At 34.5% G+C, this 27,305-nt stretch overlaps 2 protein-coding genes and 1 long non-coding RNA gene across 7 annotated transcripts; all 3 read right to left on the minus strand.

The window, feature by feature from the left end:
* Nucleotides 1-8,368: 8,368 nt before the first annotated feature.
* On the minus strand, nt 8,369-10,859 carry LOC126728945 (L-type lectin-domain containing receptor kinase SIT2-like). Its single transcript, XM_050434714.1, has one exon. The coding sequence runs from the start codon at nt 10,612-10,614 to the stop codon at nt 8,551-8,553; it is 2,064 nt and encodes a 687-aa protein (XP_050290671.1). The 5' UTR covers nt 10,615-10,859; the 3' UTR covers nt 8,369-8,550.
* Nucleotides 10,860-12,524: 1,665 nt separating this feature from the next.
* Nucleotides 12,525-15,623, minus strand: LOC126729077 (uncharacterized). 4 transcript variants are annotated; one of them, XR_007656493.1, is made up of 5 exons: nt 15,347-15,623; nt 14,296-14,434; nt 13,639-14,011; nt 12,836-12,988; nt 12,525-12,735 (listed from the first exon to the last, which is right to left on the minus strand). It is a non-coding gene; the product is annotated as an uncharacterized LOC126729077 (long non-coding RNA). The 4 variants fall into 4 exon arrangements; XR_007656492.1 differs by having other exon boundaries at nt 12,525-12,988; nt 13,639-13,842; nt 13,955-14,011; nt 15,347-15,621; XR_007656495.1 differs by having other exon boundaries at nt 12,525-12,988; nt 13,566-14,011.
* A 4,014-nt stretch (nt 15,624-19,637) lies between these two features.
* On the minus strand, nt 19,638-23,293 carry LOC126728983 (L-type lectin-domain containing receptor kinase SIT2-like). 2 transcript variants are annotated; one of them, XR_007656450.1, is made up of 2 exons: nt 20,880-23,293; nt 19,638-20,339 (listed from the first exon to the last, which is right to left on the minus strand). XR_007656450.1 is itself a non-coding variant. In XM_050434762.1 (1 exon), exon 1 carries the CDS (start codon nt 23,094-23,096, stop codon nt 21,054-21,056), a length of 2,043 nt encoding a protein of 680 aa, XP_050290719.1. In that variant the 5' UTR covers nt 23,097-23,293; the 3' UTR covers nt 20,676-21,053. The 2 variants fall into 2 exon arrangements, 1 of the variants encoding a protein (XP_050290719.1); XM_050434762.1 differs by lacking the exon at nt 19,638-20,339 and having other exon boundaries at nt 20,676-23,293.
* Nucleotides 23,294-27,305: the final 4,012 nt, after the last annotated feature.

Consider the following 27,305-nt stretch of genomic DNA (forward strand, 5'->3'; position numbering starts at 1 on the left):
TGTCTAGGTGCTTCTTATCCAGTTTTTCACGTAGATTTCATTTTTGCGGTCCATTTTTACATATTTTGCCTCTAAATGAAGAATAATGACAGGTCTTCTTCTTGTTGCAATAATTGTCACTGATAATCCAACAAACGCTTTTGCAATTTTTGCAAATATTTTGGCTACAATATTAGGACTTGCTATCATCGTAACAAATTAGCTATTTTAATTTCTGCTGCTCCTGTTACTAACACAGAGAGTGTCCAACTAATAACTCCCGTCTCTACACAATCTAAGTCTTTAGGATGCACTTTCACCATGTCCACAAATGACCTTAAAAACATTATCGCTAACGTCATTCGTATGGTTGGTAATGCATCTTATTCCTCTTCTCTCTCAGCTTTATCTAGTATGTCTCCTTCCTCTTGGCTTATGGATTCTGCTTGTTGTAATCATATGACACCTCACTCGTCCTTATTTTTTGAACTTAAACTTGCACCACACCTTCTTAATATTCGCACAGCAAATGGTTCCACAATGTCTGGTCATAATATAGGTTCCGTTTTGACCTCCAACCTCTCCGTTCCTGGGGTCTTCAATGCTCCTAACCTTTCATACAATTTATTTTCTGTGGGACAATTAGTTAAGTTGAGTTATTGTATTATCTTTGACTATTCTAGGTGTATTGTGCAAGATCCGAGGACGGGATAGGAGCTTGGGATCAATCCTAGAGTAGGGCGTATGTTTCCCGTTGACAACCTTTGTCTTCCACTTGTTTCTCCTATTTCTGTTGCTGCAGCTACTGCAATTTCTTCTATTCCTTCCCTTGCACTTTGGCATGCTCGACTTGGTCACGCATCTTTCTTTCAGGTACAACAATTAGCTTCTAGAGGTTTGTTAGGTTTAGTGTCTATAGAAAATTTTGATTATGTTTCATGTCAATTAGGAAAACAACCAGCTTTTCCTTTCAATACTAGTGAATCAATATCCACTGATATCTTTGACTTTATTCGTTCTGATATTTGGGGGCCTTTCTTTGTCTCTAGTATTGGTGGATCTTGATATTTTGTTGTCTTTGTTGATGATTACTCTCACTATAGTTGGATTTTTCATATGAAATATCATTCTAAATTATTGCAAGTATATTCTAATTTTGCAAAAATGGTTGAAACTTAATTTTCCAAACATATCAAAAATGTTCGATCTGATAAAGCCCTTGAGTACACTCAATATGCTTTCCAAGTTGTTTTGCATTCCTATGGCACTATTCATTAACTAACTTGTCAAAGTACCTCTCAGCAAAATAGTAGAGCCGAATGAAAACTTCGTCATATTCTTGACACTGTTCATGCTCTCATTCTCTCTGCCAAAGTTCCTACTGCTTTTTGGGACAAAGCTGCTCTTCATGCTATACATTCTATTAATCGCATTCCAAGTCCTGTTATCTAAAATCAAACTCCATATGAACGCCTTTTTGGGTCAACTCCAAACTATCACCTCCTTCGGCTCTACTTGTTTCGTTCTTCTTCAGCCACATAAGTATAACAAACTCGAGCCTTGGTCAAGGCTTTGTTGATCTCTTGGCTATGGCGAAACTCAAAAGGGGTATCGGTGTTATGATCCTATCTATCATCGTCTTCGTATCTCTCACAATGTTTTCTTTTGGGAACATCGCTCTTCATGCTATACATCACAATGTTTTCTTTTTGGGACGAAGCTACTCTTCATGCTATACATTCTATTAATCGCATTCCAAGTCCTGTTATCTAAAATCAAACTCCATATGAACGCCTTTTTGGGTCAACTCCAAACTATCACCTCCTTCGGCTCTACTTGTTTCGTTCTTCTTCAGCCACATAAGTATAACAAACTCGAGCCTTGGTCAAGGCTTTGTTGATCTCTTGGCTATGGCGAAACTCAAAAGGGGTATCGGTGTTATGATCCTATCTATCATCGTCTTCGTATCTCTCACAATGTTTTCTTTTGGGAACATCGCTCCTTTGTCGAGCTCTCTCACTTCCATGCCTCCCTATCTTCCTCCTTTGTCTTAGAACTTTCTCTAAATGAGGCACATATTCTTTCTGTAGCTATTCCTGATCCTCCTAAGGCTGTTCTTGATTCTTCTATAGACTTCTCTATCCAACCACCAGATATCCTTGATCCCTTTCCTAGTTCACCCTTTAATGAACAAGTTGAAGATGAACAGGTCGAAGACGAGCTACCCAACCCCAAGCTTGGGTCCCCTGCTCCTGCTCCACTTGAAGATCTTTCACAAGATATTCCACCTCGTCACTCAACTCGGGTAAAATCCATTCTTGCACATTTACTTGACTATCATTGTTACATTGCCCTTGTTACACTGCACGAGCCTCACACCTATCGTGAGGCTTCCACTAACCTTTTATAGTAGATTGTAATGAAAGAGGAACTTAATACATTATCTAAAAACCATACTTGGGATTTGGTGACTCTCCCCCTTAGGAAATCTGCGGTTGGTTGTATGTGGATCTACAAGATTAAGACTTGCTCTGATGGGTCCATTGAGCGCTACAAAGCTCATCTTGTTGCAAAAAATTTTACACAGGAGTATGAGATTAATTGTGAAGAAACATTTACTCCAGTTGCTCGTATCTCATCTATTTGTGCCCTCTTAGCTGTTGCTACTTCCAGTAAATAGGACTTTTTTCAGATGAATGTCAAAAATGCATTCCTTAATGGTGATTTAAGTGAAGAAGTTTATATGCAATCTCCTCCTGGTCTTTCTGTTGAATCAAACAAGGTTTGTCACCTTCAACGTGCAATTTATGGCCTTAAACAAGCTCCACAAGCTTGGTTTGCCAAATTCAGCTCTACCATCTCTCGCTTGGGTTACATGGCCAGTCATTATGATTTTGCCTTATTTCTTTAACACACTAACAAAGGCATTATTTTACTTCTCTTGTATGTGGATGATATGATCATAATTAGTGATGGCCTTAGTAGCATTCAAGAACTCATGGATTTTCTTAGTCAACAGTTTGAAATGAAAGATCTTGGACATCTCAGGTACTTCTTGTGTCTTGAAATCACTCATTCTATAGATGGACTTTATATTACTCAAGCCATGTATGCGTCTGAATTCTTGTCTCGAGCTGGACTTACTGATAGCAAGACTGTTGAAACTTCAATTGAGCTTAATGCGCATCTAACTCCCTTAGGAGGGAAACTATTATCTAATCCCTCTCTTTACAGATGCTTGGTTAGCGGCCTAGTTTATCTCACTGTCACTCATCCAGACATTTCCTATGTTGTTCACCAAGTGAGTCAGTATCTGTTTGCTCTACGATCGACTCACTATGCTACTGTTCTGCGTATTCTTCGATACCTAAAGGCCCTCTCTTCCATGGTCTTTTCTACTTTGCTGAGTCTCCTCTTGTTCTCCATGCATATTCTGATGCTGATTTGGTAGGAGATCCCACTGATCGCAGATCCACCAGTGGTTATTGCTTTCTTCTTGGTTCTTCTTTGATTTCTTGGCAAAGTAAGAAACAAACTCATGTGGCCCGCTCCAGTACAGAAGCAAAATATCGTGCCCTTACTGATACCACATCTGAGCTCCTTTGGCTACGATGGCTTCTCAAAGACTTAGGTGTATCCACATCCTCTACTACTCCTCTTTATTGTGACAACCAGAGTGTCATTTGTATTGCTCACAATGATATCTTCCATGAACAAACTAAACGCATTGAGATCGATTGTCATTTTATGCCATGGAGACTTTCATTGGAGAAAAAAAAATTAAATACTACTTAATCAACCCCCTTTCTATGCCATGGTGACTTTCACAAAGTAATTGAGTTTGAAAAAAATGAATTTGAGGTGGTGAACTGAACAATTTATATTATCTATATTTAATTTATTCAAATAAAAAAATAGAGAGAAAATATAAAGGGATGTGGTGGATGAGTTGGCAAAATAGGAGGCCTAAAAAATTAATTATAAGGCTTTTGTTATTAGATATATCATAGATATAATTTTCCCCAACTCATAAACTTAAACTATTGGGTTGAATGGCATCCATATATGTTATATTAAGACCTCAAATAGAATCTCCTAAGATATTATCTCTCAAACTTTTTTTTACGAATAACATTTCATTCAAAACTAGAAAGATGGAAAGTGCAATTTTTCATAAACAATGAACACAAACATAAATAAGTAATAGAAGAAATATTCTTTTTTGAACAAAGTTTAGCTACAAACTTGGTTGTAGCTAATGACTATAACTTGTATTAAAAAAATTAATATGATTACATATTTTGAAAATGCAACCGTTAGATTGCATGTTCTTTATATCCTTAACATGCATGTCAAATTTCGTATCTATCGAATATTATTTACTATTTGATTCATAAACTTATTTTGTATGCATAATTTTAGACTATAAAAATTTGAAATTTAAACATTTGATTGATATCATATATAGTTATTGATATTTGATTTTTTGGAAATTTTGCAAGCACGAAGAATATAAGAAAAAAATATAATTTAATGATGATTTTGTCAAAATTCACATCCAATGTTTTTGTCCGCAAAGTTTTTGTCTTATGCTACCTATATATATTTCTCTTAATCCAGACATGGTCAGTATGAGCAGTCGAGCAGGAAAAATGGTTGTTTAAATCCCTTCTTGAATTCATACACACAAAGGACGGAATGATATCTCTACTATTCCTTAGCACACCATTTTAGAAAAGTGTATAGGACCTTGGCATCGCTTGAAATGAACAAAAGAAAATTCTAGAAATTAAAATTTTCCATGTGAAAGATACTTGTGCGTACAAGATCTTGGGAAGGTTGCTTTTTCTTGCTATAGGCACCTGTGAGCAACTATTTGTTACTTCAATGGTTCAGATCAAACTCTTATTTCAATTTGATCTATTAGAAGCAGTCAAAACATATACTTCACAAGAAATTTATTTGGACAGTGGCATTTGAAAATAGATTACATTGCTTTTAAAGTGAATCTTTTTTAGAAATAAGTCAATAACGTTTCAAGACTGGCAATTCAGTTCAAAATTTAAAGCTCAATTTAGTTTAGATTTTACAAGCAGTGGTCTTGTACTTCTACAGTTCTACTGAATGTTTCTCCATACGATGAGTAAAAGAAAATGAAGGTTTTGGATATTAAGGATTTGATGCTCCTTCAAAAAAAAAAAACCAACCAGTTGTGCCTTCATTGTGTTCAAAATCTCAAGGTAACACTGAAATAAGATATAGAAGACTACTAAAATTATACATACTATTCACGGACTTGTGTGAAGTGGGGTTTGTAGGATTTCTAATGCTGTTTCCTTTGTTATTGTCTTATGAAACAAGTTGCAATCTGAATTCATGGCCTTAATCGTAAGAACCTTAATAGTTCATGGAAATGTTGATCCTATTAATAATCTTTCTTTAGAATGCACTATGAGGAGAGTGTTCAGATCATTATTGGTACATTTATTACTGTTCACTGTTTATTATCTTGAAGATTGCAAGAATTTGAATTTCAATTAACTTAGCTATCTTAGTGTATAAGGTTTATTCTTGTTGAATTTTAAGGGGGGAGGAAAAAACAAAAACCAAAAATTTTGAAATCAAAATTGACGGTGATTAGATTGATAATTATGGTTTAATTAAATTTCAGTATTCAGACTAGATTTGATTTTTTTTTTTTTTTCTTCGGATTCTTTTGAATGGTTGTTATTTGTGGACTAATGTACAACTGTACAAGTAGAGCCGATTGTTGAGCAAATTGATATGCTTGATGGTATCACTGGAAAACTTTGATTTGGATGCAACTAAGAGTTCTGTCAGGTATTGTTAGGTACTTGTTATCTTTCTTAGTGTTATGACATTCAAGACTATCATGAGATTCATTAAATTTTTATTAGAGTGATGCTTGTATTGTTTGTTAAAAATGTTCTCAAGGGGAACTTTGATTTGGATGCAACTAAGAGTTCTGTCAGGTATTGTTAGGTACTTGTTATCTTTCTTAGTGTTATGACATTCAAGACTATCATGAGATTCATTAAATTTTTATTAGAGTGATGCTTGTATTGTTTGTTAAAAATGTTCTCAAGGGGAACTTTGATTTGGATGCAACTAAGAGTTCTGTCAGGTATTGTTAGGTACTTGTTATCTTTCTTAGTGTTATGACATTCAAGACTATCATGAGATTCATTAAATTTTTATTAGAGTGATGCTTGTATTGTTTGTTAAAAATGTTCTCAAGGGGATGAAAGCATGTTGCTCTGCCTAGCTGACATGAAATAAACGTTGCTTCTGCATTCACATATCTACAAGTCTATATTAAGTTGTATTACTTTCTTCTTGATATTTAGTAGGTCAATAATTGATGAAAGCCTGTACAGATATTTAAGATTACAAACATTGAAGGATGATCAATTGTATGATTTATTATTCCACCTTAAATTTTTAGTTTATTTTTTATTTATTTGGACTTGATATAAAATTTGACACAGTACCCTTTTTAGTTTACTAATTCTTAATTTAGTTTTCACACAAAAACAATTTCTATATGTATTAGTATAATCATGCTTACTTCTTTTTTATAGAGCTTGCCTGTAATTGTACATGGCTTTCTTATATATTCAAGAAGCTCACAATTTGGGATTTGTTTTAGACAAGTAAAACTATGAATATTAATTTGCTTCCAATTTACATGCAGTACTTTCTGTTTTGATTAAAATGTCATTTTTTTTTAATTTGTAATTTGTATGCATTAACATGTCGTATTGAATATTTTCACTTTATTTTTGTTCAAGGAAAATCAACAAATCTGGAGGCTCTATGATGCATATTTCTCTCCACCATTGCTAAATTTTGTGTGTCAAGTAATGTGGTGTTGCTTTGTATTGAGAAGGAAGATGGGAGCTTTTCTCCTCTGACTTTTATTCCAGTCAAATCTCTCTCTCTCTCTCTCTCTCTCTCTCTCTCTTTTATTTTTTGGTTATATTGTATTTTTCTCTTGATGATCAGGGTCTTCAACAAAAACTTGGCCAAAAAAAAAGCCAATTAGAAATATATCCAGAAGTTTGGAGATGGTAAGCAACATGTAAAAGGTTTTGGAGAACTAGAGAAGCTCTGCTACAAAGTAGTTTTATAGACACTCCATAGTGGTGCTGGTAAGTGAATAAAAAAATTTAACATATGCCTACAAGAAAAATAAAATAAAATCCATGGAATTGTGTTGGGCAGGAAGCAAAGGTAACCACTGAATTTTAAAGGTGGTTGGAGATGAGAAGTTAAATGGAAATGTTACCTAGACGGCATGGCTTAACAATTCCTATTGAGTAAACTGTTTGTAAATGTATGTAATCATGCTTTATTGTTATAACTATAATCAACTATGCAATGGTCTAATGTTTTTGGTGTATGAGACAAGTTTTATATGATATATCAATGACATGTTCTCCATGACTATATTTTGGTTATTTATTCTTTTGCTTACGTTGGTGTTTAATTCTATTTTTGTTTTTTTGGTTTCTCTCATGCTTCTTTTATATTAAAGAGTGGAGTATCATCCCTCATTCAGGGGAAAATGGCTATTTACCCTTAATGTTTGAACTATGTAACCAAATAGCCTCTTTTTCAAACTATGTAGCAAAATAACCATGTTTTAGAACTCAATATTGCTAATGTCGAGTTTTGCCTAGAACTCGACGTTATCAATGTCGAGTTCTATGCATATTTTAAGTGGAACTCTACACAAATTTCAAAAAAATCTAAGTGGCAAAATACGCATATAACTTGACATTGCTAATGTCCAGGCAAAACTCGACATCAACAATATTTAGTTCTAAAATAAGGGTATTTTGCTACAAAGTTTGAAAGGGTACTGTTTGGCTACGTTCCAAAATTAAGGCTAAATAGCCATTTTCCCCCTCATTTCCCTAATTCCTATAAAATGTATGCTCATATATGGATTGGAGAATAATTACTAGTAGTGTATTTGGGATGATACAATACATTTCATTAATAAATGTTATTTAGGAATAGAAAATTTCCCTTTCTTACCTTTTGATTCCCTGAGAGAGTGATTATTTTGACTTCGACAATTGAGAAATTGTTTCATCAAGTGTATATATATCATACATTCATGCAAAACTGTTCCGCACATTTTTGTAGGTTAGTGACTAGTTAATTTAAAAATAGATGATTTTTATATTCATGGATGATGCCTTCTTAAAGGATAGCAATCGCTGGCTATGGGCTTTTAGTAAGCTGAAATTTAATGAGACACTTAATCTAGTTTCTGCAATTCCCTACGTAAATATTGATCTATAGAACTTGTTACATCGGAATCAATCTTATTTTAGTACCGGTTAGAGGATAAGTAGACTACTAACTAAATGAAGTTTCTATATTAAGCCAAACAAACTGTATACATCATATTCTTCAAAATTTACACTTTTCTCTTCTCTCCACCCCCAAGCAATCAGTTGGCTTTCTATTTGCCACCAGTTGATTTGGTCCCAACCTTAATCCATGGTCTATATGACCCATAGCATGAAACAAACTTATTCAGCGACCATTTATGAGGATTGAATCAGTGCTAGACAAGGAAGAAGCAGAACCCTTGCCAGATGATGAAGGAAGCGGCAATAAGAAATCATGCTCTTCATTACCGTTAAGTGTACCAAAACAAGTACTTCCATCTGGTAATTCTGGTAGATTGGCATTGCCATCCAAAAATTGCATCACTTGCCTCATGTTAGGCCTAGCTGTTGGCACTGAGTGTGAGCAAAGCAGGCCTAATTTCAAAACCAATTCCATTTCCTCCCCCACATAATTACCTTCCAATCTAGGATCACTAGCATCAAGGATAGCTCCTCTTCTCCAGCACTCAAACACCCAATCAACCAAAATTATGTCTTCGGTTAGTCCTTGTTGCCCTACAGGCCGCCTTCCACATGCCACCTCAAGCATGAAAGCCCCAAAAGAAAACACATCAGTGCAAGTGGTTGCCCTTCTTGTTCTAATAATCTCTGGAGCCAAATAACCTACAGTTCCAACCACATGGGTGGTTTGGGGATTCGTACCATGGTCATATAATCTGGCAAGGCCAAAATCCCCTAGCCTTCCATTCCATTCAGCATCTAATAGAACATTACTTGCTTTTACATCTCTGTGTAGAACAACCTGTTCCCATTCTTCATGGAGGTAAAGAAGGCCAGATGCTACACCTTTGATGATTCGAAATCGTTGAAACCAGCTAAGGTTTGGTTTTTCATTGCTATATAAGAACTTGTCAAGGCTTCCGTTGGACATATAATCATAGACCAAGAGGAGTTCTCCTCTTCGCCGGCAATATCCCAGGAGCTGGACCAAGTTCCTGTGCCTCAGTCTTCCCATGCTAATAATCTCAGCTACAAATTCCTTCATCCCTTGTTTGGAATTATGGGAGACTCTCTTGACTGCAATTTGTACATTGGAAGAAGGAAGTATTCCTCTATAAACGTTTCCAAAACCTCCTGCTCCAAGAAGCTCTTTGTCTGAGAAACCCTTGGTTGCTTTGTAGAGATTTTTATAGATGAACCGGTGAGGACCATACTCCCTTTCCCAATCTTCACGTATTTCTTCATATTTCTTCCTTCTTATAATGTAAGCAGCCCCAGTGATTGTTATCAGCACAAGCGTCACTGCTATGACAAAAACTGTGATCATTAGTCTGGGTATCTCTTTTGTTTTCCTTTGTCGAGGAAGTGAAGGAAGCTTCAAAACATCAAGGCTTTGTGCTTGTCCACTTTTATTAAAGCTCCATCCAAGAATATACTGGTCACTTGGAGCACGGGAACCAGTAGTTGCAGAGAAACCAACATACATGGATTCCAAGAGATATTGAGACAGATCAATGGGTTTTGACACGAGAGGCCAGTTTGGTTTTGGGATTCTGGTTGGGGCTAGTGTTACATTTAGTAACTTTTCTGCTTCATCATAGTCTATCCAAAGATGCATTGGATTCCCACTTGTGAGCTCCAAGCTTATATTCTTCCCTTCTTTATTGGAAAAATACATTGCAGGAGCTGATTCGGTTGAGTTCAGACTATTCACATCAATTCCCACATGGTTTCTATCAATATCTCCAAATTCTGGGTTCACAATAGTATCAAGCTCAATGGCCAAAATGTGGTTCACAGGAAGGCCATCATTTGAAGAATTGAAGAGTCCCAGATACTGATTTCCTCCAGCTTGAATAAAGTTCCACGATGGACTGATGGTGAACGTCATGCCGTGACCACCACCACTACTTGGCACTTGTGGAACAATGGCAAATACAAAGTTTGTAGAAAATGAAAGAGATAGAGTTGAACCTGAGGAAGTTGTGTTGAATTTTAAAGGAAATTGGTAGAAGACATGACCAATTTGGGGGGATGAAATGTTCTTGCTATTGGTTAGCTGCAGCAGACCATTGCTGAGAAGTTGAGCAGTGCCATCAAGATGCAGCTTGGCTGGATGGAATCCATTGTAGATGAATTGGTTTTCATTTTGAGCAAAGGCCAGGGGAATATTGGAAACATAGAAAATTATCAGGAAATGAAGTGATACAAGGATTGTAGCCATTGGGAAAAGTTGAAAAAGGTCCATTTTTCTGAAGAGAGGGGTTTTGTCTTGATTAAGAGTCACTTGACTCAGAGATTTATGTCTTCTTCTTTGCCCAAGTTTAACACCAGTATCTGTGTTATTATAGTTATGGGATAACAACAGTTGACTCACAAAGAAGATAGGAACTGTGATTGGAAAAGAAGCTCTAGTGTAAACTTGAGAAAAATGCAATCCTGGTCATCCATGTTTTTTTTAAGTACGATGAAAAAATGTTTCTTGATACACAAGGGAATTGTGTAAGTCCGCTTCCTTCTCTATTTCTATCAGCTAGTGTGAACTCTATATATTGCGTCAATTGGACAATTAATGTTTGGTAGAAATCTCATCTATCAATCACAATCAGCAGCAAATTTTGACCCGGCAGCTAGGAGCAATTATGTTAGCAGCCACTATTGACTCTAAGCAACATCTAGCCTACCGTATACTACACACTAGACCTCTCTAATCCATTTAACCAAATGTTATTTTAATAATATACCCTTCAAAACCCTAGGTATATAATCTTATTTTCTTTCGTAGTTGCATTCTCCCACATCCCATAGCTGCCTCTCACTCTCAAACCTCAATCTCATCTCACCTCTCTATTTATTTATTTTTATTTTTTTTATAGTCCGGATCAACTGGATTAATACAAAAAATTGTATTTTTTTTTTCTCTTTCATAAAATTTGATAAATGAGTTAATACAATTGACTCCTTTAATAAACGAATCATTTTAAGGTTGAGGAATTGTAATCTATTTAATAAACGTGTCTTGTTCGTCCCATATAATTGAATACTCATACATACCACAAATCCAACATGTGAACATGAATTGCCACCCCTACTATATACTTTGCTATTTACATGCTTTTTGAAAATGGCCGGACTTATTTATATCCTGTATTGCTGTCATTCTCAAAACAGTGAAGTATTTCTTATTTTTATCATAATCAGTGCTCTATTTTTCATCTTAGTTGTTGTTGTCTGTACTCTTGATTTCTTGCAGTAAAGTAGAAATTTTAGTACCGTATTTGCAAATTTCTCATTTCCAATAGGTTTATCAGTTTTGTTATGACTTATGAACTTAGCACATGTGTGCATATGCAATACACGTGTGAAAATAAACACAAACTCAGAGAGAGAGAGACCATTCTTCTAAGTCTCAAGTATGCTTGAATACCTAAGGGCAACGATCCTTTGAGGTATGCCATTGTAATGAATACGTTCAAAGAATATGCGAGTTTAGAGGTTGGGTTCCTATTAAATAAAGCTTTTTTCTTAAAAATAAATAAATAAATAAAAAGAAAGAAAAAATTTTAAGATACTATTCATCAACTCCTTTCTATGCCCTTATTAGTGTATCACGCAAATCAAATTTAGTATCATGCAAATCACATTTAGACTTTAGTATCTTCTCCAATAAAAAATAAAAAAAACACTTAGACTTCAATACATGTTAGTATCCTTTAATAACTTTATCTTTTATATCTCAAAAAAAAATATATCCTTTATTAACTAAAACTAGTCGCTAACCCGTGCGATGCACAAGATTCTTTAAAAAGAAAAAAACAATATTGCAATTATCATTTGATGGACTAAATCAGAATGTCTCAAGACTCACTAATCAAATAATACAACTAAATGGCGAAGAGCCAAGCATAACATAAAATCTTCACTAAAAGAAATCCTGTATATTAGCTCCATAAAAATACATACATGCCAAAAAGATTAATACCACTACCATAGGTCCATTGGCAATGAAGATATTTTCATAGTTACATATATTCTATGAATAAACAAATAAACAAATTGCAATAATGATCACAATCTTATTTTCATAATAAATAAATAGAATATAGTTACTAATGTTAAATTCTTTTGCTATGACTCAAAAAGAGTAGAGAAAGAACATAATACAACAAATCTGCATTATATAGAAGAGTACATCATATATTTATTTAACATAAAACATTGAGTTCTATAAATTGTTATTTAGAACAGAGAAAACAAATATTTGACCTCATGCCACATGGAGAGAGAAAGAGAGTAAGGAAGCTTTTATGAATTTGAATCAAAAGAGGACGTCCACGGCATCTTGATTTTGCTCCCTTCAATCCCAATTCTGCAAAGCTCACAAAAAACCAATAGGAAATCGGTTGTCAATTGAACTGAAGGTGAAACAAAGAGAAAACAAATCTCTTCATTTACTTTTAATCGCTTACCATCATTAGGAGTAGAGACAAAGGAGAAGGTGCACTAAAGGTGAAGCATAGAGACTGGAGAGAGAAACGGATGAGAAGCTATGGTTTTCCTTCTTCTTCTTCTTTGTTTCTTTTTTGATAGGAAGGGGCTATGGTTTTTGATTTGGGGGTTTCCTGCATATTATTGTTATCATGGGAAATTTTAGCACAGCTCCAAAATAAGTTTTAATAAACCATCTCTTTCAACTGATTTTTTTTTTTAACCAAAAAAGGCCAAGAATGATTGAAATAAACAGAGTATTTACAGGAAGATTTATAAACAGTAAACAAATGTAGGACATGACTAATCTAATCCTGAACAAAAATCAAAGCATGATGGTATTAAAGTTAGATAAGTTTGACCTATATAAAGAGAACATGAATCTTCACATTCCCAACCACGTCTCTTGTGCTAAGATACCATAGATATTGCTTTTTCAAAATCATGAACAAACTTTGCCAATAAAGCCAACTCCATGTTAAACCCTTTTGCTTTGCCTTGAAATAGTTCTTAGAAGTTAAGTAGACATTAAACATAAGTTATTCCCAATTAAAAAATTAAGTATAAGTTATTACACTTAAATGGTGGCCAACACAATTCAAAGCATACCACATCAATGATTATGTTTGTTCAACATTAAAACAATGCTAGAATGGAGGGGCATAAAGCATTTGAACCAAAATAGATAGAAGATTGAAAGCAATCACCAACCTTATTAGATCTTAGAATATCTATCAGCCCACCAGTGAACTTCTGACCAATGGCCATGTGATAAGGAAAGGACCCTGTAGCCTCCTCTAAGTCAAATGGATTGTCTATGCACATGGCAGATGTAAGCGATGTATTCTCTCCAGCTTCTGCCAAGTACTTCGTCAACATGTTTGCACCATATTCCCAGCCAACGACCATCAATGTAATCCATGGCCTTGCCTTATTGATGAACTGTATAGTTGTGGAGATATCATCGCTGTCAGAAGCTATAAATAACCTGCAGAAAATAAAATAGTAAAGAAGCTCCTACTATTAGCACATTTAAAAGAAACCTGTATTAGACGATTCTCCTATCCATGTACCTGAGCATGAGATTGATTAAAATTTACCATGAAAACAACTACTTTGAAGTAAAAGCGGCAAGGTTTCCTCCCATGCCCACACCACTGAATTTTAAAAAAAATATATATTAAAAAAAATGGTCAGTCCTAATTCACCTCACACATCTAGAATGCGATCCCCCATTGCTTGTTGTGATGAAATGAAAAACCATGTAAAGTATGTCATGGTAAGAACATGGAAACACATACTTACAAAGATGCCCTTAAATCAATGTCATAGTAGTGAAGCTAAAATTTTCTTAACAGTTCCTTATGAACAATTGTGAAGCATATATAAATCATTAAACAAACTTTTCTAAAAGTCAATTACATAGATAACAAATACTCACAAAGCCTTGGCAGCTTCTCAAAATTATCAAAGGAAATAGAAACTCAACCACAAAGCCTTGGCTATATTTGTCCATTTTCACCACCCTTTCTTCTACCAAAGTTCCAGACTTGTCCTGTAAATTCACCTACTTGGCTGCCCTGTTTTCAATTGATACAATGGTGGTTAGGATGTTGATATAAGGCTTTGAAATTAGGCATTGGCGACTTAAGGTCACCTTTTGCTTTTGATTACAATAGTCCAAACTAAGTGGTGAAAGGAGGCAGAATATCCACAATTTATAACCAAGGATAAACACTCAAACAGGGTATAATCAAGCCAAGTATCACATGTGTATGAGATACAAATTGCAATGCATGACAACTCTGTGTAATGTCAAGCAATATAAAGTTTGCATTAAAGAGCATAAAAACCCAGCCATTGTTACACTACACCATTGCATTGCCCTGTAACTTGTACATTGCATGCAGTAAAAAAATCAGCATAGCTCTTTTGCATAAATCAACACATAATGAATGACTCTAAAGGGTTTTCTAGCAAAATCCTGCTGATGGCATTAGCATGAAGCAGCGTAGTAACCGTAACAAACAGCAATTAAACTTCCTCAGCTCCAGGGTTCAATTACTGTTTCAAACCTAAATTGCTCAATTTTGTTCTAGATAATAGAAAATAAATAAAAAATTGTTGTAATTATGTCAAATTACCCATGACTGGATTAGACTATAATTGAATCAAGTGAAGAATGAACTTTGCCCATACACAGAAATCATCTTTCACCATTGTCATCCAAAAATCTCTACTTAAATCTCAAATCATGAACCTAGAATCACAGAAATCACAGGTCCTCTCCTTCGGCTTGCTCTTGCTCTTGCTAACATTTGATATATTGAAAGGAACCAAAATTGAGGCAGAACCCATATAGGGTTTCGAGTATTGATAAAAACCAATTCTAAATCAAAACAAAATCTGAACCAATTTCGTAAATCAAAACCAAACAAAATAGCCGAACCTAAATCCTATTAAACACCCAAAATTAATATAAAAGATTATACCTGTAGCCGTTGGTTGTGAGGCAAAGCATTTGTAGCTTAGTTGAATTCGTTTATCGTCGCAGGGGAAGAGAGATAGAGACAGCGTTTGAAGGAGATAGAGATTTGTTTAGGGGTTGAATTTGCATTTGAAGGAGAGACAGAGACAGAAAGACAAAGACAGCGTTTGAAGGAGATAGAGATTTGTTTAGGGGTTGAATTTGCGTTTGAAGGAGAGACAGAGACAGAGAAATAGGTTTCGTATTGAGTTTACTCTGCTGAGTTTGTGTTTTTATATTGGGTTTTGTTTAGGGGTTGAACTGAGTAAATTTTACCGGGTTTGTTTTGGGGATAAATAGTTATGGTGTTTAGATTTTTTTTTTTTTTTTTTTAAATAATACTGATGTGGAAAAATGTGGGAGCTTGAAAAGCTTCGGTTTTATATATATAAGGGTTGAATTTGCGTTTGAAGGAGAGACAGAGACAGAGAAATAGGTTTTGTATTGAGTTTACTCTGCTGAGTTTGTGTTTTTATATTGGGTTTTGTTTAGGGGTTGAACTGAGTAAATTTTACCGGGTTTGTTTTGGGGATAAATAGATACGGTGTTTAGATTTTTTTTTTTTTTTTTAAATAATGCTGATGTGGAAAAATGTGGGAGCTTGAAAAGCTTCGGTTTTATGTATATATATATATATATATATATAGATTAAGAAACATCGTTTCTCAAAAAAAAAAAAAATTAAGAAACATTAATTGTTGTTGATTTTAGTCCAATCAAAGAATTCTCTTAAGTATATTTTAGTTCCTATTTATGGTCCACGATAAAATAAAAATAAGTAGAGAAAAAATGTAGTCATTGCAGGCTTTCTATTGCGGATGTAAGTCATTTGGCCATACAACGTAAAGGCTTGCTTTGCTCTCCTTCTAAATCTAAAACTTTTTATTATTTTTATTTTATTTTAACATTGTGCCAAATTCACTTTTTTGTGTTCTTCACTAGATTTCAAGCATTTCACCGCCAACCATCACTCGATATAGGTGTTAACCACATTTGATCATCATTGTCTTGACATTCTTTTTCTTAGAATAGAGAATTTTTCTACACTATCTTTTTCACATAAATTTCAATTTTGTGCTCCATTTTCCTACTTGAGGCTCTAAAGTCTCACAACTTGGCCCATCACTCATTCTTTTTGCACTCAAACTATGTGAAATTCATCAACTCAATCACATGCTTTGTCACAATGTCATCTTCTGCCAATATTCCTTAAGCCACCAACGTAGTCGTCCTTTGGCAATTGGTCACTAGGGCAGTCATTCTTAGGCTCTTGCAGTTCTCTTCTAGCATTCATCCATCATCGTTTGTTGCCATCACCAACATTTTGCATAATTTATTATACGTTGTGCCTGGCCCATTCTACATTCAATATGGTCAATCGTGGTCATTTTTAGGGCATCTTCACAAGTTTACATTTCAAACTCAAGTCATCATTATGCTTCTACCTTGAGTTTGAGGGGGATGTAGTGTATCATGTATATCACATTTAGCACATGTTAATATCCTTGATTGACTAAAAATCAAAAAACATTAATTGTCCTTGATTTTAATCCAATCAAGAGATTCTCCCAAGGCCACTTTAGCACCTATATATACCTTTCTTAGGGTTCACTATGAAACACAATTTAGAATAGTAATAATAGCCACCAAGGATTTTTTAATGTGAATATACGTCATCAATCCAAATCACACAAATCCTTGCTTCCACTCTCTCCATCTCTCTATAAAACTTTTTTTTTCTTTTTTTTTTAACTGCCCTTACATGAGTGCAACTCATTATAACCACACAAACATTTTTTTTTGTGGAAGCAAATAATAATATTCATCAAGATGGTCGATGCCGTACCAATACATATACCGCCAACATTTCGTATCGGATTAAGTACAAGCCAGTACCCAAAAAAAAGCTTTTTTTTTTTTTTAGTTTTGTAATTTTTGAATTTTTGAATGACAAAATGGTAATTTTGAGAATTATGAATGGAATATTTTTGTGAGCATATTGAAATGTGATTTGAAAACCTATGGCAAGTCGTGATTAAAAACTCAATATTATATTTAGTCCTTAGCAAGGGACAATCATATTGCAGCTAGTCCTTAGCAAAGGACAGTCCCAAAAAAGGGAACAGTGCACATTTGATAGCTCCTTAGCAAGGGTGTATACTATTGAAAATCCAAAAAGGAAGCTCCTTAGTAAGGGAGTGCACATTTAGGGTCCAAAGGAGCTATCCTTAAGAAAAGGGATGAAAAGGAGGTTCTAGTCTTAAAAGGAGACAGCACAACCCTGTCAACGGGGCATAAACGTTGACTATGAGAAAAGCCTAGAAAATTGTTTATATGATGATATTGATATATATATATATATATATATATTATGATGACTCACAATATAAAAATACTTTATTTTTTATATGAAATATTTGATGACAAAATATTGATAAGTTACAAGTTATGAATTGTTGTAAGAATTATTTATTTGAAAGGTTTGTTCCCACACCCTAATGTTAGTGAATTTCACTTATTGAGTTATCTCACCCCCCCCCCCCCCTCTTTTTATTTCCCCTTACAGATACATTAGAAGAATTATTGGAGTAGAGACTCGTGGAAGATAACAGTTACGAATTATTTTGTGGAACTAAGGAGTTTATTATGATTTTTATGGCATTAAACATTGTACTGGAGAATTATTTTGAGGATGTTTTGTCTTTGGTGGATTAGAGCTCTAACATTTGTGATGAGATTTTAGGTTGCTGGTTTCTTTTATTTAATATTTTTATGGATTTTTCAGATTAAATAAACTTTTATTGCTTATGATTTTGAGGCATTACAATTTTCAATCAATCCCTCTTACACATTTTAAGATACTATTCAATAAGATCTCAGATGCTCCAACACTTGTAAAGTTACCAAAACAAGCATTGCCATTGTGGTAATTCTGGCATATCAGCATTGCTATCCATAAAACTGCATCGCTTGTCTCATGCTAGGCCTAGTTGCTGGCATTTTTCAAGTCCAATTCCCTTTCCTCCACCACATAGTTGCCTTCCAATCTAGGATCACTAGCATCAAGTATAGCTCCTTTTCTGTGCACCTCTCTCTCCCATTCATTACATGTTTTATCAACAACAAAAAAAAATAAAATAAATAAATTTGCTTCTCAAAAAAAAAAAGTTAGTTACTTTTTTTCTTTTTTATGTTCTCCTCTCTTATGTTTTTTTTTTTTGTTTATTCTTTCTTACAACTCTACTTTGGGTTGATTAGTTTTAATGTCTTTGATAGTTCTTTAGGTTGATGCATTTTGCTATTATGTTTCTTAATTCCTCATCACAAACCCTCTCTCTCCCTCTTATAACTTTAGTTTGATTTTAGTTTGGGTTAATATTTACTTATTTTGGATTTGGGGATTTGAGATAGAAATAATAAATTTGAAGCTTAGAAAATTCAGTTGTATGGAAGAAATCTAGGAAAACATAACCGACTATAACTCAAGTTAGAAATAAATGACATATGTAAAAAAAAAAAATATATATATATATATATATATATATGTATGTATGTATGTATAAAACAAAAAAAAACAAAAACAAAAACACCCAAAATATGCAAATAAAGAGTAACTAAGATAAAAATAGTTGAATAAGAGATCTGAGGTTCAATCCCCACCTATACTAAAAACCGATTGATATTTTGGTCTGATGATAAAAAATACAATCATCATAAGTGGACACCATAGGTTAAAACTCTATAATAAAAAGTTAAAAATTTTAAGATTTAAAAAAAAATGAAAAAGACCCTGAACTCGGAAGAGATGTCCCTATCTACCTATGGACACATACTCGGCTCAGCAAAGTCCATGTTAGTGGCAAGCAATTGTGTTTCATTTTCCCATGTTCGTCGCTCCGGAAACAGTGTAGCGCATAACCTATCTAAACATGCTAGACATGTTAGAGGTTTTTCAGTGTGGACTGAGAATGTTCCTCCACACCTAAATTCTGTATTTCTTGCTGAACATGGCTAATTTTTCTTAATAAAGTTGATGTTTTCTTTCTCAAAAAAAAAAATGAAAAAGAAAAAAGTAGTTAATAGAAAGAAACATTTATAAAGAAATACCTAAAGACCATGTTGCATTTGGAGAGAGAAAGAGAGAATGATAAGCAGGGGGAACTCATAAGAGAAAAATATTAGGTGCTGTAATACCTCTTTGACTAAATGAGTTTACTTTTTCTTTTCTCTTTTTTCTTTCTTTTTTTAGAAAGAAGATCAAACTTTTATTACTTAGGAAGGCCAGTTAAGTCGGCTTGAAGTACATGAAGAATATCTAGTGGTATATCCTCTATTCAGACTTGCATTTGAGATAAAGAAACTGCCCTTATTGCTAAAGAATGAGCTAAAGTATTGCAATGCCTACACACGTGAGAGTAATGTATTTTTTGAAAAACAAGAGGCGAGATACTGAATGTCCTTCATTATGTGGCCAAAACTTGACAGAGAGTGAGTGTTGTTTTCTAGTGCTGAGATGAGCATCTGCGAGTCCCCTTCCAAGGTTATCTGCTGAAACCCGGTCTCCAGTGCTAGCGTCAAAGCCCTCCTTGCTGCCATTGCTTCCACCTCAATAGCTGTAAAGGGTAGTGTGGTTTTTTCCGAGAGAGAGCGACCATGACCTGTCCCTCTGCATTGTGAATAACCACTCCCAAACCGGCGCTGTTTTCTGCTGCAAATAGAGCACCATCAAAATTTGCTTTGTAGATATCGCTGCTCGGAGCTTGCCAACTGGTAGGTGGTCGACCGACTGGGATTATGGCCAAGGAATTGTAGAGCTTAAACTCGCGCAGTCTGTCTTGTGCCTGAGCAAGCAGCTCGTTGAGTGGGGCTGCAAGTTTTCGGAGGCCAAGATTGTTTCTCCGGTTCCAGATTGCCCACGCCACCATGGAGAAGAGTGTAGAGTGTAGGATCCCTGTAATCTGCAAAAACACAACCTATTAGATCAATAAAAGATGTCACCTGCATCAGGCAACTATGATTCCAGAGCTTCACATTTGACCACAGGTCGAGTAATTTTGGGCAGTGGTATAGTGGACCACGTCCTCCTTTTGGTTTTTGCATTGCTCACAAAGGTCTTCACCAATGACTTTCCTCTTCAACAGGTTCGCCTTTGTAGGCAAAGAATTTTTTAACAAAATGGCAAATCTTAAGAAATTATGGTCAACAAATTTTCATAGAACAAATTATATCTTATATCTCATTACCAAAAAAAAAAAACACATAATCCCACGCAAGATGGGTCTGTGACTAAATAATTTAAAACTAAACATTTGATTGATTTATGGATGATGCCTTCTTAAATACTGCATAAATATGGTTCTGTAAATATACACTACGTAAATATTGATCAATAAAGCTTGCAACAACAAAATTGACCTTATTGTGGCACTACTTAGAGCATAAGTTAGACTACTAAAATTTATCCAAAAAAAGAAAAAGAAAGAAAGAAAGAAGACTACCATAACAGTTTCTACACTAAGCGAAAGCAACTATAAACATCACATTCTTCAAAAGTTTCTATTTTCTATTCTCACCACACCCAAGCAATCGGTGTTTTGTATTTGCCACTTGCTGATTTGGTCCCAAGCATTGATCCATGATCTATTCAACCCATAGCACAATATACTACTAATTCAACGACCACTTCTGAGGATTGAATCAATGCTAGAACAGGAAGGAGCAGAAGCTATGCTAAAAGATGAGGGAAATGACAACAAGAAATCAGACACTTCATTACTTGTAGATGTACCAAAACAAGCTTTGTCATTTGGTAGTTCTGGCAGCTTAGCATTGCCATCCAAAAACTGCACCACTTGCCTCATGCTAGGCCTAGCTTCTGGCACTAAGTGTGAGCAAAACAGGCCTAGTTTCAAAACCAATTCCATTTCCTCCACCACATAATTACCTTCCAATCTAGGATCACTAGCATCAAGGATGGCTCCTTTTCCCCAGCACAGAAAGACGTAATCAACCAAAACAACCTCTTCAGGCAGTCCTTGTAGTTCTATAGGCCTCCTTCCACAAGCCACCTCAAGCATGAAAGCCCCAAAAGAAAACACATCAGTGCAAGTGGTTGCCCTCCCTGTTCTAGTAAGCTCTGGAGCCAAATAGCCCACTGTCCCAACCACATGGGTGGTTTGAGAATTGGTGCCGTGGTCGTATAATCTGGCAAGGCCAAAATCTCCTAGCCTTCCATTTAATTCAGCATCTAATAGAACATTACTTGCTTTTACATCTCTGTGTAGAACAATCTGTTCCCACTCTTCATGGAGGTAGAGAAGGCCAGAAGCTACTCCTTTCAGGATCCGAAACCGTTGAATCCAGTTAAGGTTTGGCTTTTCATTGCTATATAAGAGCTTGTCAAGGCTTCCGTTGGGCATATAATCATAGACCAAGAGGAGTTCTCCTCTTCGCCGGCAATATCCCAGGAGCTGGACCAAGTTTCTGTGCCTCAGCCTTCCCATGCTAATAATCTCAGCCACAAATTCTTTCATCCCTTGTTTGGAATCATGGGAGACTTTCTTGACTGCAATTTGTGTATTGGAAGAAGGAAGTATTCCTCTATAAACCTTTCCAAAACCTCCTGCTCCAAGAAGCTCTTTGTCTGAGAAACCTTTGGTTGCCTTGTAGAGATACTTATAGGTGAATCTGTGAGGACCGTACTCCTTTTCCCAGTCTTCACGTATTTCTTCAAATTTCTTCCTTCTTGAATTGTAAGCAGTTCCAGTGATTGTTATCAGCACAAGTGCTACTGCTATGAGCAAAACCATGATCATTAGTCCTGATATCTCTTTTGCTTTCCTTTGTCGGGGAAGTGAAGGAAGCTTCGAAACATCAAGGCTTTGTGCTTGTCCACTTTTATTAAAGCTCCATCCTAGAACGTAGTGGTTACTTGGAACAAGTGTACCAGTTGCTGCAGAGAAACCAACATACATAGATTCCAAGAGATATTGAGACAGATCAATGGACTTTGACATGAGAGGCTGGTTTGGTTTTGGGATTCCGTTCGGGGCTAGTGTTACACTCAGTAATTTTTCTGCCTCATCATAGTCTATCCAAAGATGCATTGGATTCCCACTTGTGAGCTCCAAGCTTATATTCTTCCCTTCTTTATTGGAAAAATACATTGCGGAAGCTGAATCAACTGATTTCAGGCTATTCACATCGATTCCCACATGATTTTTATCAATATCTCCAAATTCTGGATTCAGAACAGTGTCAAGCTCGATGGCCAAAATGTGGTTTGAAGTAAGGCCTTCATTTGAAGAATTGAAGAGTCCTAGATACTGATTTCCTGCAACGTTGGTGAAGCTACTTGATGGACTGATGGTGAAGACCAAGCCGTTAGCTCCAACATTTGGCACTTGTGGAACAATGGCAAATACAAAGTTTGTAGAAAATGAGAGAGATGGACTTAAACCTGAGGAAGTTGTGTTGAATTTTAAAGGAGATTGGAAGAAAGCGTGACCAACTTGCGGGTATGAAATGTTTACGGTATTGGTTAGCAGCAGTAGGCCATTGCTGGTAATTTTAGCAGATCCCTCAAGATGCAGCTTGGCCTGAAGGAAGCCATTGTAGATGAATTGGTTTTCATTTTGAGCAAAGACCATGCGAATATTGGAAACATACAGAATTACAAGAATTGTACCCAATGGTAAAAGTGGGAAAAGCCTCATTTTTGTGTAGAGAGTGCTTTTTGCTTGTTTAAACTCTAGGATTTTTATTGAAATGAGCTTTGCCCAAGTTTAACATCAGAGTCTGTGTTACCATAGTCTTAGGCTGACCAAACAATTGACTCAAAGAAAATAAGAGTGTCTAGTCAATATCGTTTGTAAAGCAAGTTGAAAAAATGACTTGTCCCATACATCAGGGGACCTTGTACTCCACTCCCCTCTTTACTTCAATCTACTTGTTTAAAGTGATCTATTTATTGTGACAGTGAGATTTGATAATATAATGTGTGGTAGAACTCTCATTTTATCTACAACAAACTCGGACCCAGCTGCTAGGCCTTGGAGCACTAATGAAATGACTTGTCCCATACATCAGGGAACCTTGTACTCCACTCCCCTCTTTACTTCAATCTACTTGTTTAAAGTGATCTATTTATTGTGACAGTGAGATTTGATAATATAATGTGTGGTAGAACTCTCATTTTTCTAGGCCTTGGAGCATTAATGATTAACTGCTACAAAAGCTACTTGCAGCCAATCCCTCTTACACCTGGCCGGCTTAATTTGCAATTAGCCAAAAATTTTAAGCAAGGTTTCTTGATTATTTAAACTGTTGGGTTGTAAGACTTTAGATTTAAATGTATTAGAACTTCAATTTGTAATGTTGGCAAACCATGATCAAAATCTTTAGTCTTGTTTTGCTCAAAGTGTGTTTAAGTGTAAAGTTGGAATCGAGTGTATTGCAGGATTTACTGTGTAAATCTACTTTGCTCGATCGATCGAAGTTCATGCAAATTATTTTTCTACAGAATTTTTCCAACTCAGCCCAAGCCCGTTTGACGTATAGGGTTTTATGTTTTGTCTTAAATATAAAAGAGAAAACCTTAGCCACATTTAGTGGTTGCTCTTTATGCTGTGTATGTGAATCTTTTGTGAGATCTAAAGGTGTTTGCCTTCACATACACTTAGGGTTTCCAATCTCAAAATTGATGTTGAGAGCTTGGTGATCAATTCAGTTGCAGATTCAAGAGCTTAAAGATACACAAGTGGGAGTGCTTGTACTTGCTAGGAATCTAAGAAAGAAGTAATTCGTGGATTCGGAGCTATCACGTGGTCGTAGTAGTAAGTTTCCTACTCAAGGTAGTAATAGGATGTTAGTGGTCTAAGTCGCTATTGTGTAAACTTTAATTCTTTCATAGTGGATTTGTTTTACCTTAAGGATAGTTAGGTTAAATCCTCCCCAGGTTTTTTGCCGGTTTGATTTTTCTGGGTTATCATATTGTTGTGTTCTTTATTTTCCGCACTTTACAATAATATGATATATTTGTGTTAAACTAGATTTGATAATTTAACTAAGTAATCACTTGGCTAATTAATTAGGTTAATCTTGTTGTGTTTTAAGGGGTCTAAAAACGTACATAAACTAGTCGCTGACCTACGCAATGCGCGGAAAAATATGAAACACAATACAATAAAAAAAAAGTTCTCTTATTTTATTATGTGAGAACTATTAGACCAAGTTATAACCATATATACTCTGTTAATTACTATACAGATACTTGTGAATCAACTCTTATAGGTATATTTTTCACCTAAACATAGATTAGCATTTCGTTCTTTCTCGTAATCAGTAAATCATATACCATAAAGTGAAAATATAAAATAAAATAAAACTCAAAAAAAAAAAATTCATCATATGAACATTTGAATAAATCCCACAATATATAACTCTTCAAATTCATAAACCACATGATTACTTAGATTATATAGTAAAATAAGACCAACCTATCCATCATAACATTACAGTATCATCTAGATATAATTATATAAAAGTCATGTTTTGTTGATCTTGTCTCATTAATCCAAAAATAACATCTATATAGCTAATAAGATCTTTAAAGAGTAACATATGACGGGGAATTCTTAGTTTGAATAACTAATTATAAATATATAAATCATCTAACACAAATGTCTATTAGTAGATAGAATCTATAACTTTAATACAAAAATTTGGCAAAATGATTAAATAGTTTACTACCTTCAGCTTAGTGAGATTAAGATATTTTTTATAAGGAGTGTACACATTCAACCAAGAGGAATTAATCAAAGAATTTTTAAACACTATCAACTATGTTAGTTTGCTCTTTGTTTTTCCTGATTTCTCTTCAGAATGAAGGTGACATTGACAAATTTAAACTACAACAATTACAGAGTAGGTATACAAAACTATTCAAAACTTTGTACAAATAAATTCATTTTCCTGTTCCATATGTTGTACATACTAAGGCTTGCATTACAAATACCAATGACTTCGTCATAGAAATCAACCCTATTGAGAAGTTTATGTGGTGTAATGCTTAATTTGTCAAAAGTGGGGGCACCTTAGGCATTGTTTCCATTGTTACCACAACATAAGCTTAATCTGGTTCTATGTAACAGAATTTGTGCAATTTCAAAACCACAAATAGACTAAAAGGTGGGGAAAAACAAAACATTAATAAAAATGTTATATGAATTAAGCATTGCATATATGAAATATTTAAGCAAATAATGGGAAATAAAATGCTATTCAAACTAACACAAACACTAACCTTTTTTTCTTTTTTTTCATAGGTAGATAGTGGTGGATGGTGGGGTTTGAACCACTAATATGGGACACCACAAAGAATGTATTTACCTCTAGACTATCATTTGCACCCCTAAAAATTAATCTAGAAGGCTAGACAAAAGAATAATTGGGATTCCAAAATAGAATTAATCACAAGTTGCTTAAGTATCTATACATAAAAACATTAATAGCATAATGATGCTCTAGGGTAAATTATATTTTGTCTTATTCTTTTTTTATATTTTCCCTAAAGATAATCAACTAAGCAATGTAAAAACTTACCAAAAAAACTCAGATTAACTAAAATTGTGGAGTTTGGCTTACCTCCAGTACTTTTTTAAAATGAATCTTCTTTTGTTTTAATGAGAGATTGCCACATCATCCACTAACTAAATAAAATGTAGGGATTAAAACCCACTACCATTTGCTATTGTATATTTAAAATAAAAGAACATGTTCAGTTAAAAAAGTACTGGAGGTAAGCCAAACCCAAAATTGTGTTGCCAATTCTAAGTCAATTAGGAGTAACAAAAGTCAATATCATTAAAAAATTTAGGAAGGAAAACAGCAAAATCACTTCACATAGACTAAATATAAGAATACCAAAAAGAAAGGGGGAAAAAAGTTCATTTCTATTTGTGCATTTTGTTCACCTCAATGGTCATCCTATTTGCCGACTTAACTTTGAAAATCTCTGACAAAAACAATCGATGCCTTCTCAAAATGGTGAAAACTAAAGCTTGATTGAAAAATGTGAAGAACAAATAGTATTGAGCTAATTTTTTTGTTGTAAATGATGGGGTGATTGTATCTAGAATTTACATTGGTAGATATATTGTAAAGCTTAAATAAAAAATAATTGATGTGTGAGTGAGAGAGAAATACAGTTGTGAAAAATTGAAAATTTGGAAGAAGAAACATTGTAAGTGTAGATAAACGAAGAGACACAAAAGTCATCTTTAGGTTGTAGATTATGCTTGAAATTTTTATTGTATCCACTAAACTATTCAATTTTAATAATTACTTGAAAAAATAAAGAAGAAAACGAAAAGTTGAAATCAATTTGGGTGGCTAAATAGTTAAACATTTGTATCTAATATATAGTAACGTTTGTAATTTGAATATTTATTATTAGATATTTAGTTTAATAAGCCAACCTTTTATCCATATCTTTTCAAAGAACACAATCCTTAAACATTCAATCTAAAATTAAGAAATGCAAGTCTAGAAACTTAAATAAATTTTAATGCTTCATTAGTTAAAGATTTTATCTCAGTGAATTTTTGCATTGTCAAATACAATTTCTAGAAATTTAAGATTCTTTTAACAAATTTCAAATAATTAGATGAAAATTTAAGTATATTTTTGAAAAGATATTAACATGAGCAGTTTCCAAAAATAATCATTTGGTTCTTATTTACTTACAATTATTATGAATTGTAAAGAATTATTGAGAAATTAATTGTTGAAATTTGTCATATGTCAATCCAAATATGACACATAGCACCTTAGCACCTTATCATCCAAACATAGCTCACTTACAAAGGATAATGACTAAGATAGGACAATGTTAAAGTGAAAATTCAATTAATAAGATTGTATAT

This window comes from Quercus robur, chromosome 1 (assembly GCF_932294415.1).
Source record: "Quercus robur chromosome 1, dhQueRobu3.1, whole genome shotgun sequence".
Lineage (NCBI taxonomy): Eukaryota > Viridiplantae > Streptophyta > Magnoliopsida > Fagales > Fagaceae > Quercus > Quercus robur.

What these genes read in the sequence shown, in the direction of transcription:
- LOC126728945 (XM_050434714.1), bottom strand. Translation starts at nt 10,614, where the DNA reads ATGGACCTTTTTCAACTTTTCCCAATGGCTACAATCCTTGTATCACTT.
- LOC126728983 (XM_050434762.1), bottom strand. Translation starts at nt 23,096, where the DNA reads ATGAGGCTTTTCCCACTTTTACCATTGGGTACAATTCTTGTAATTCTG.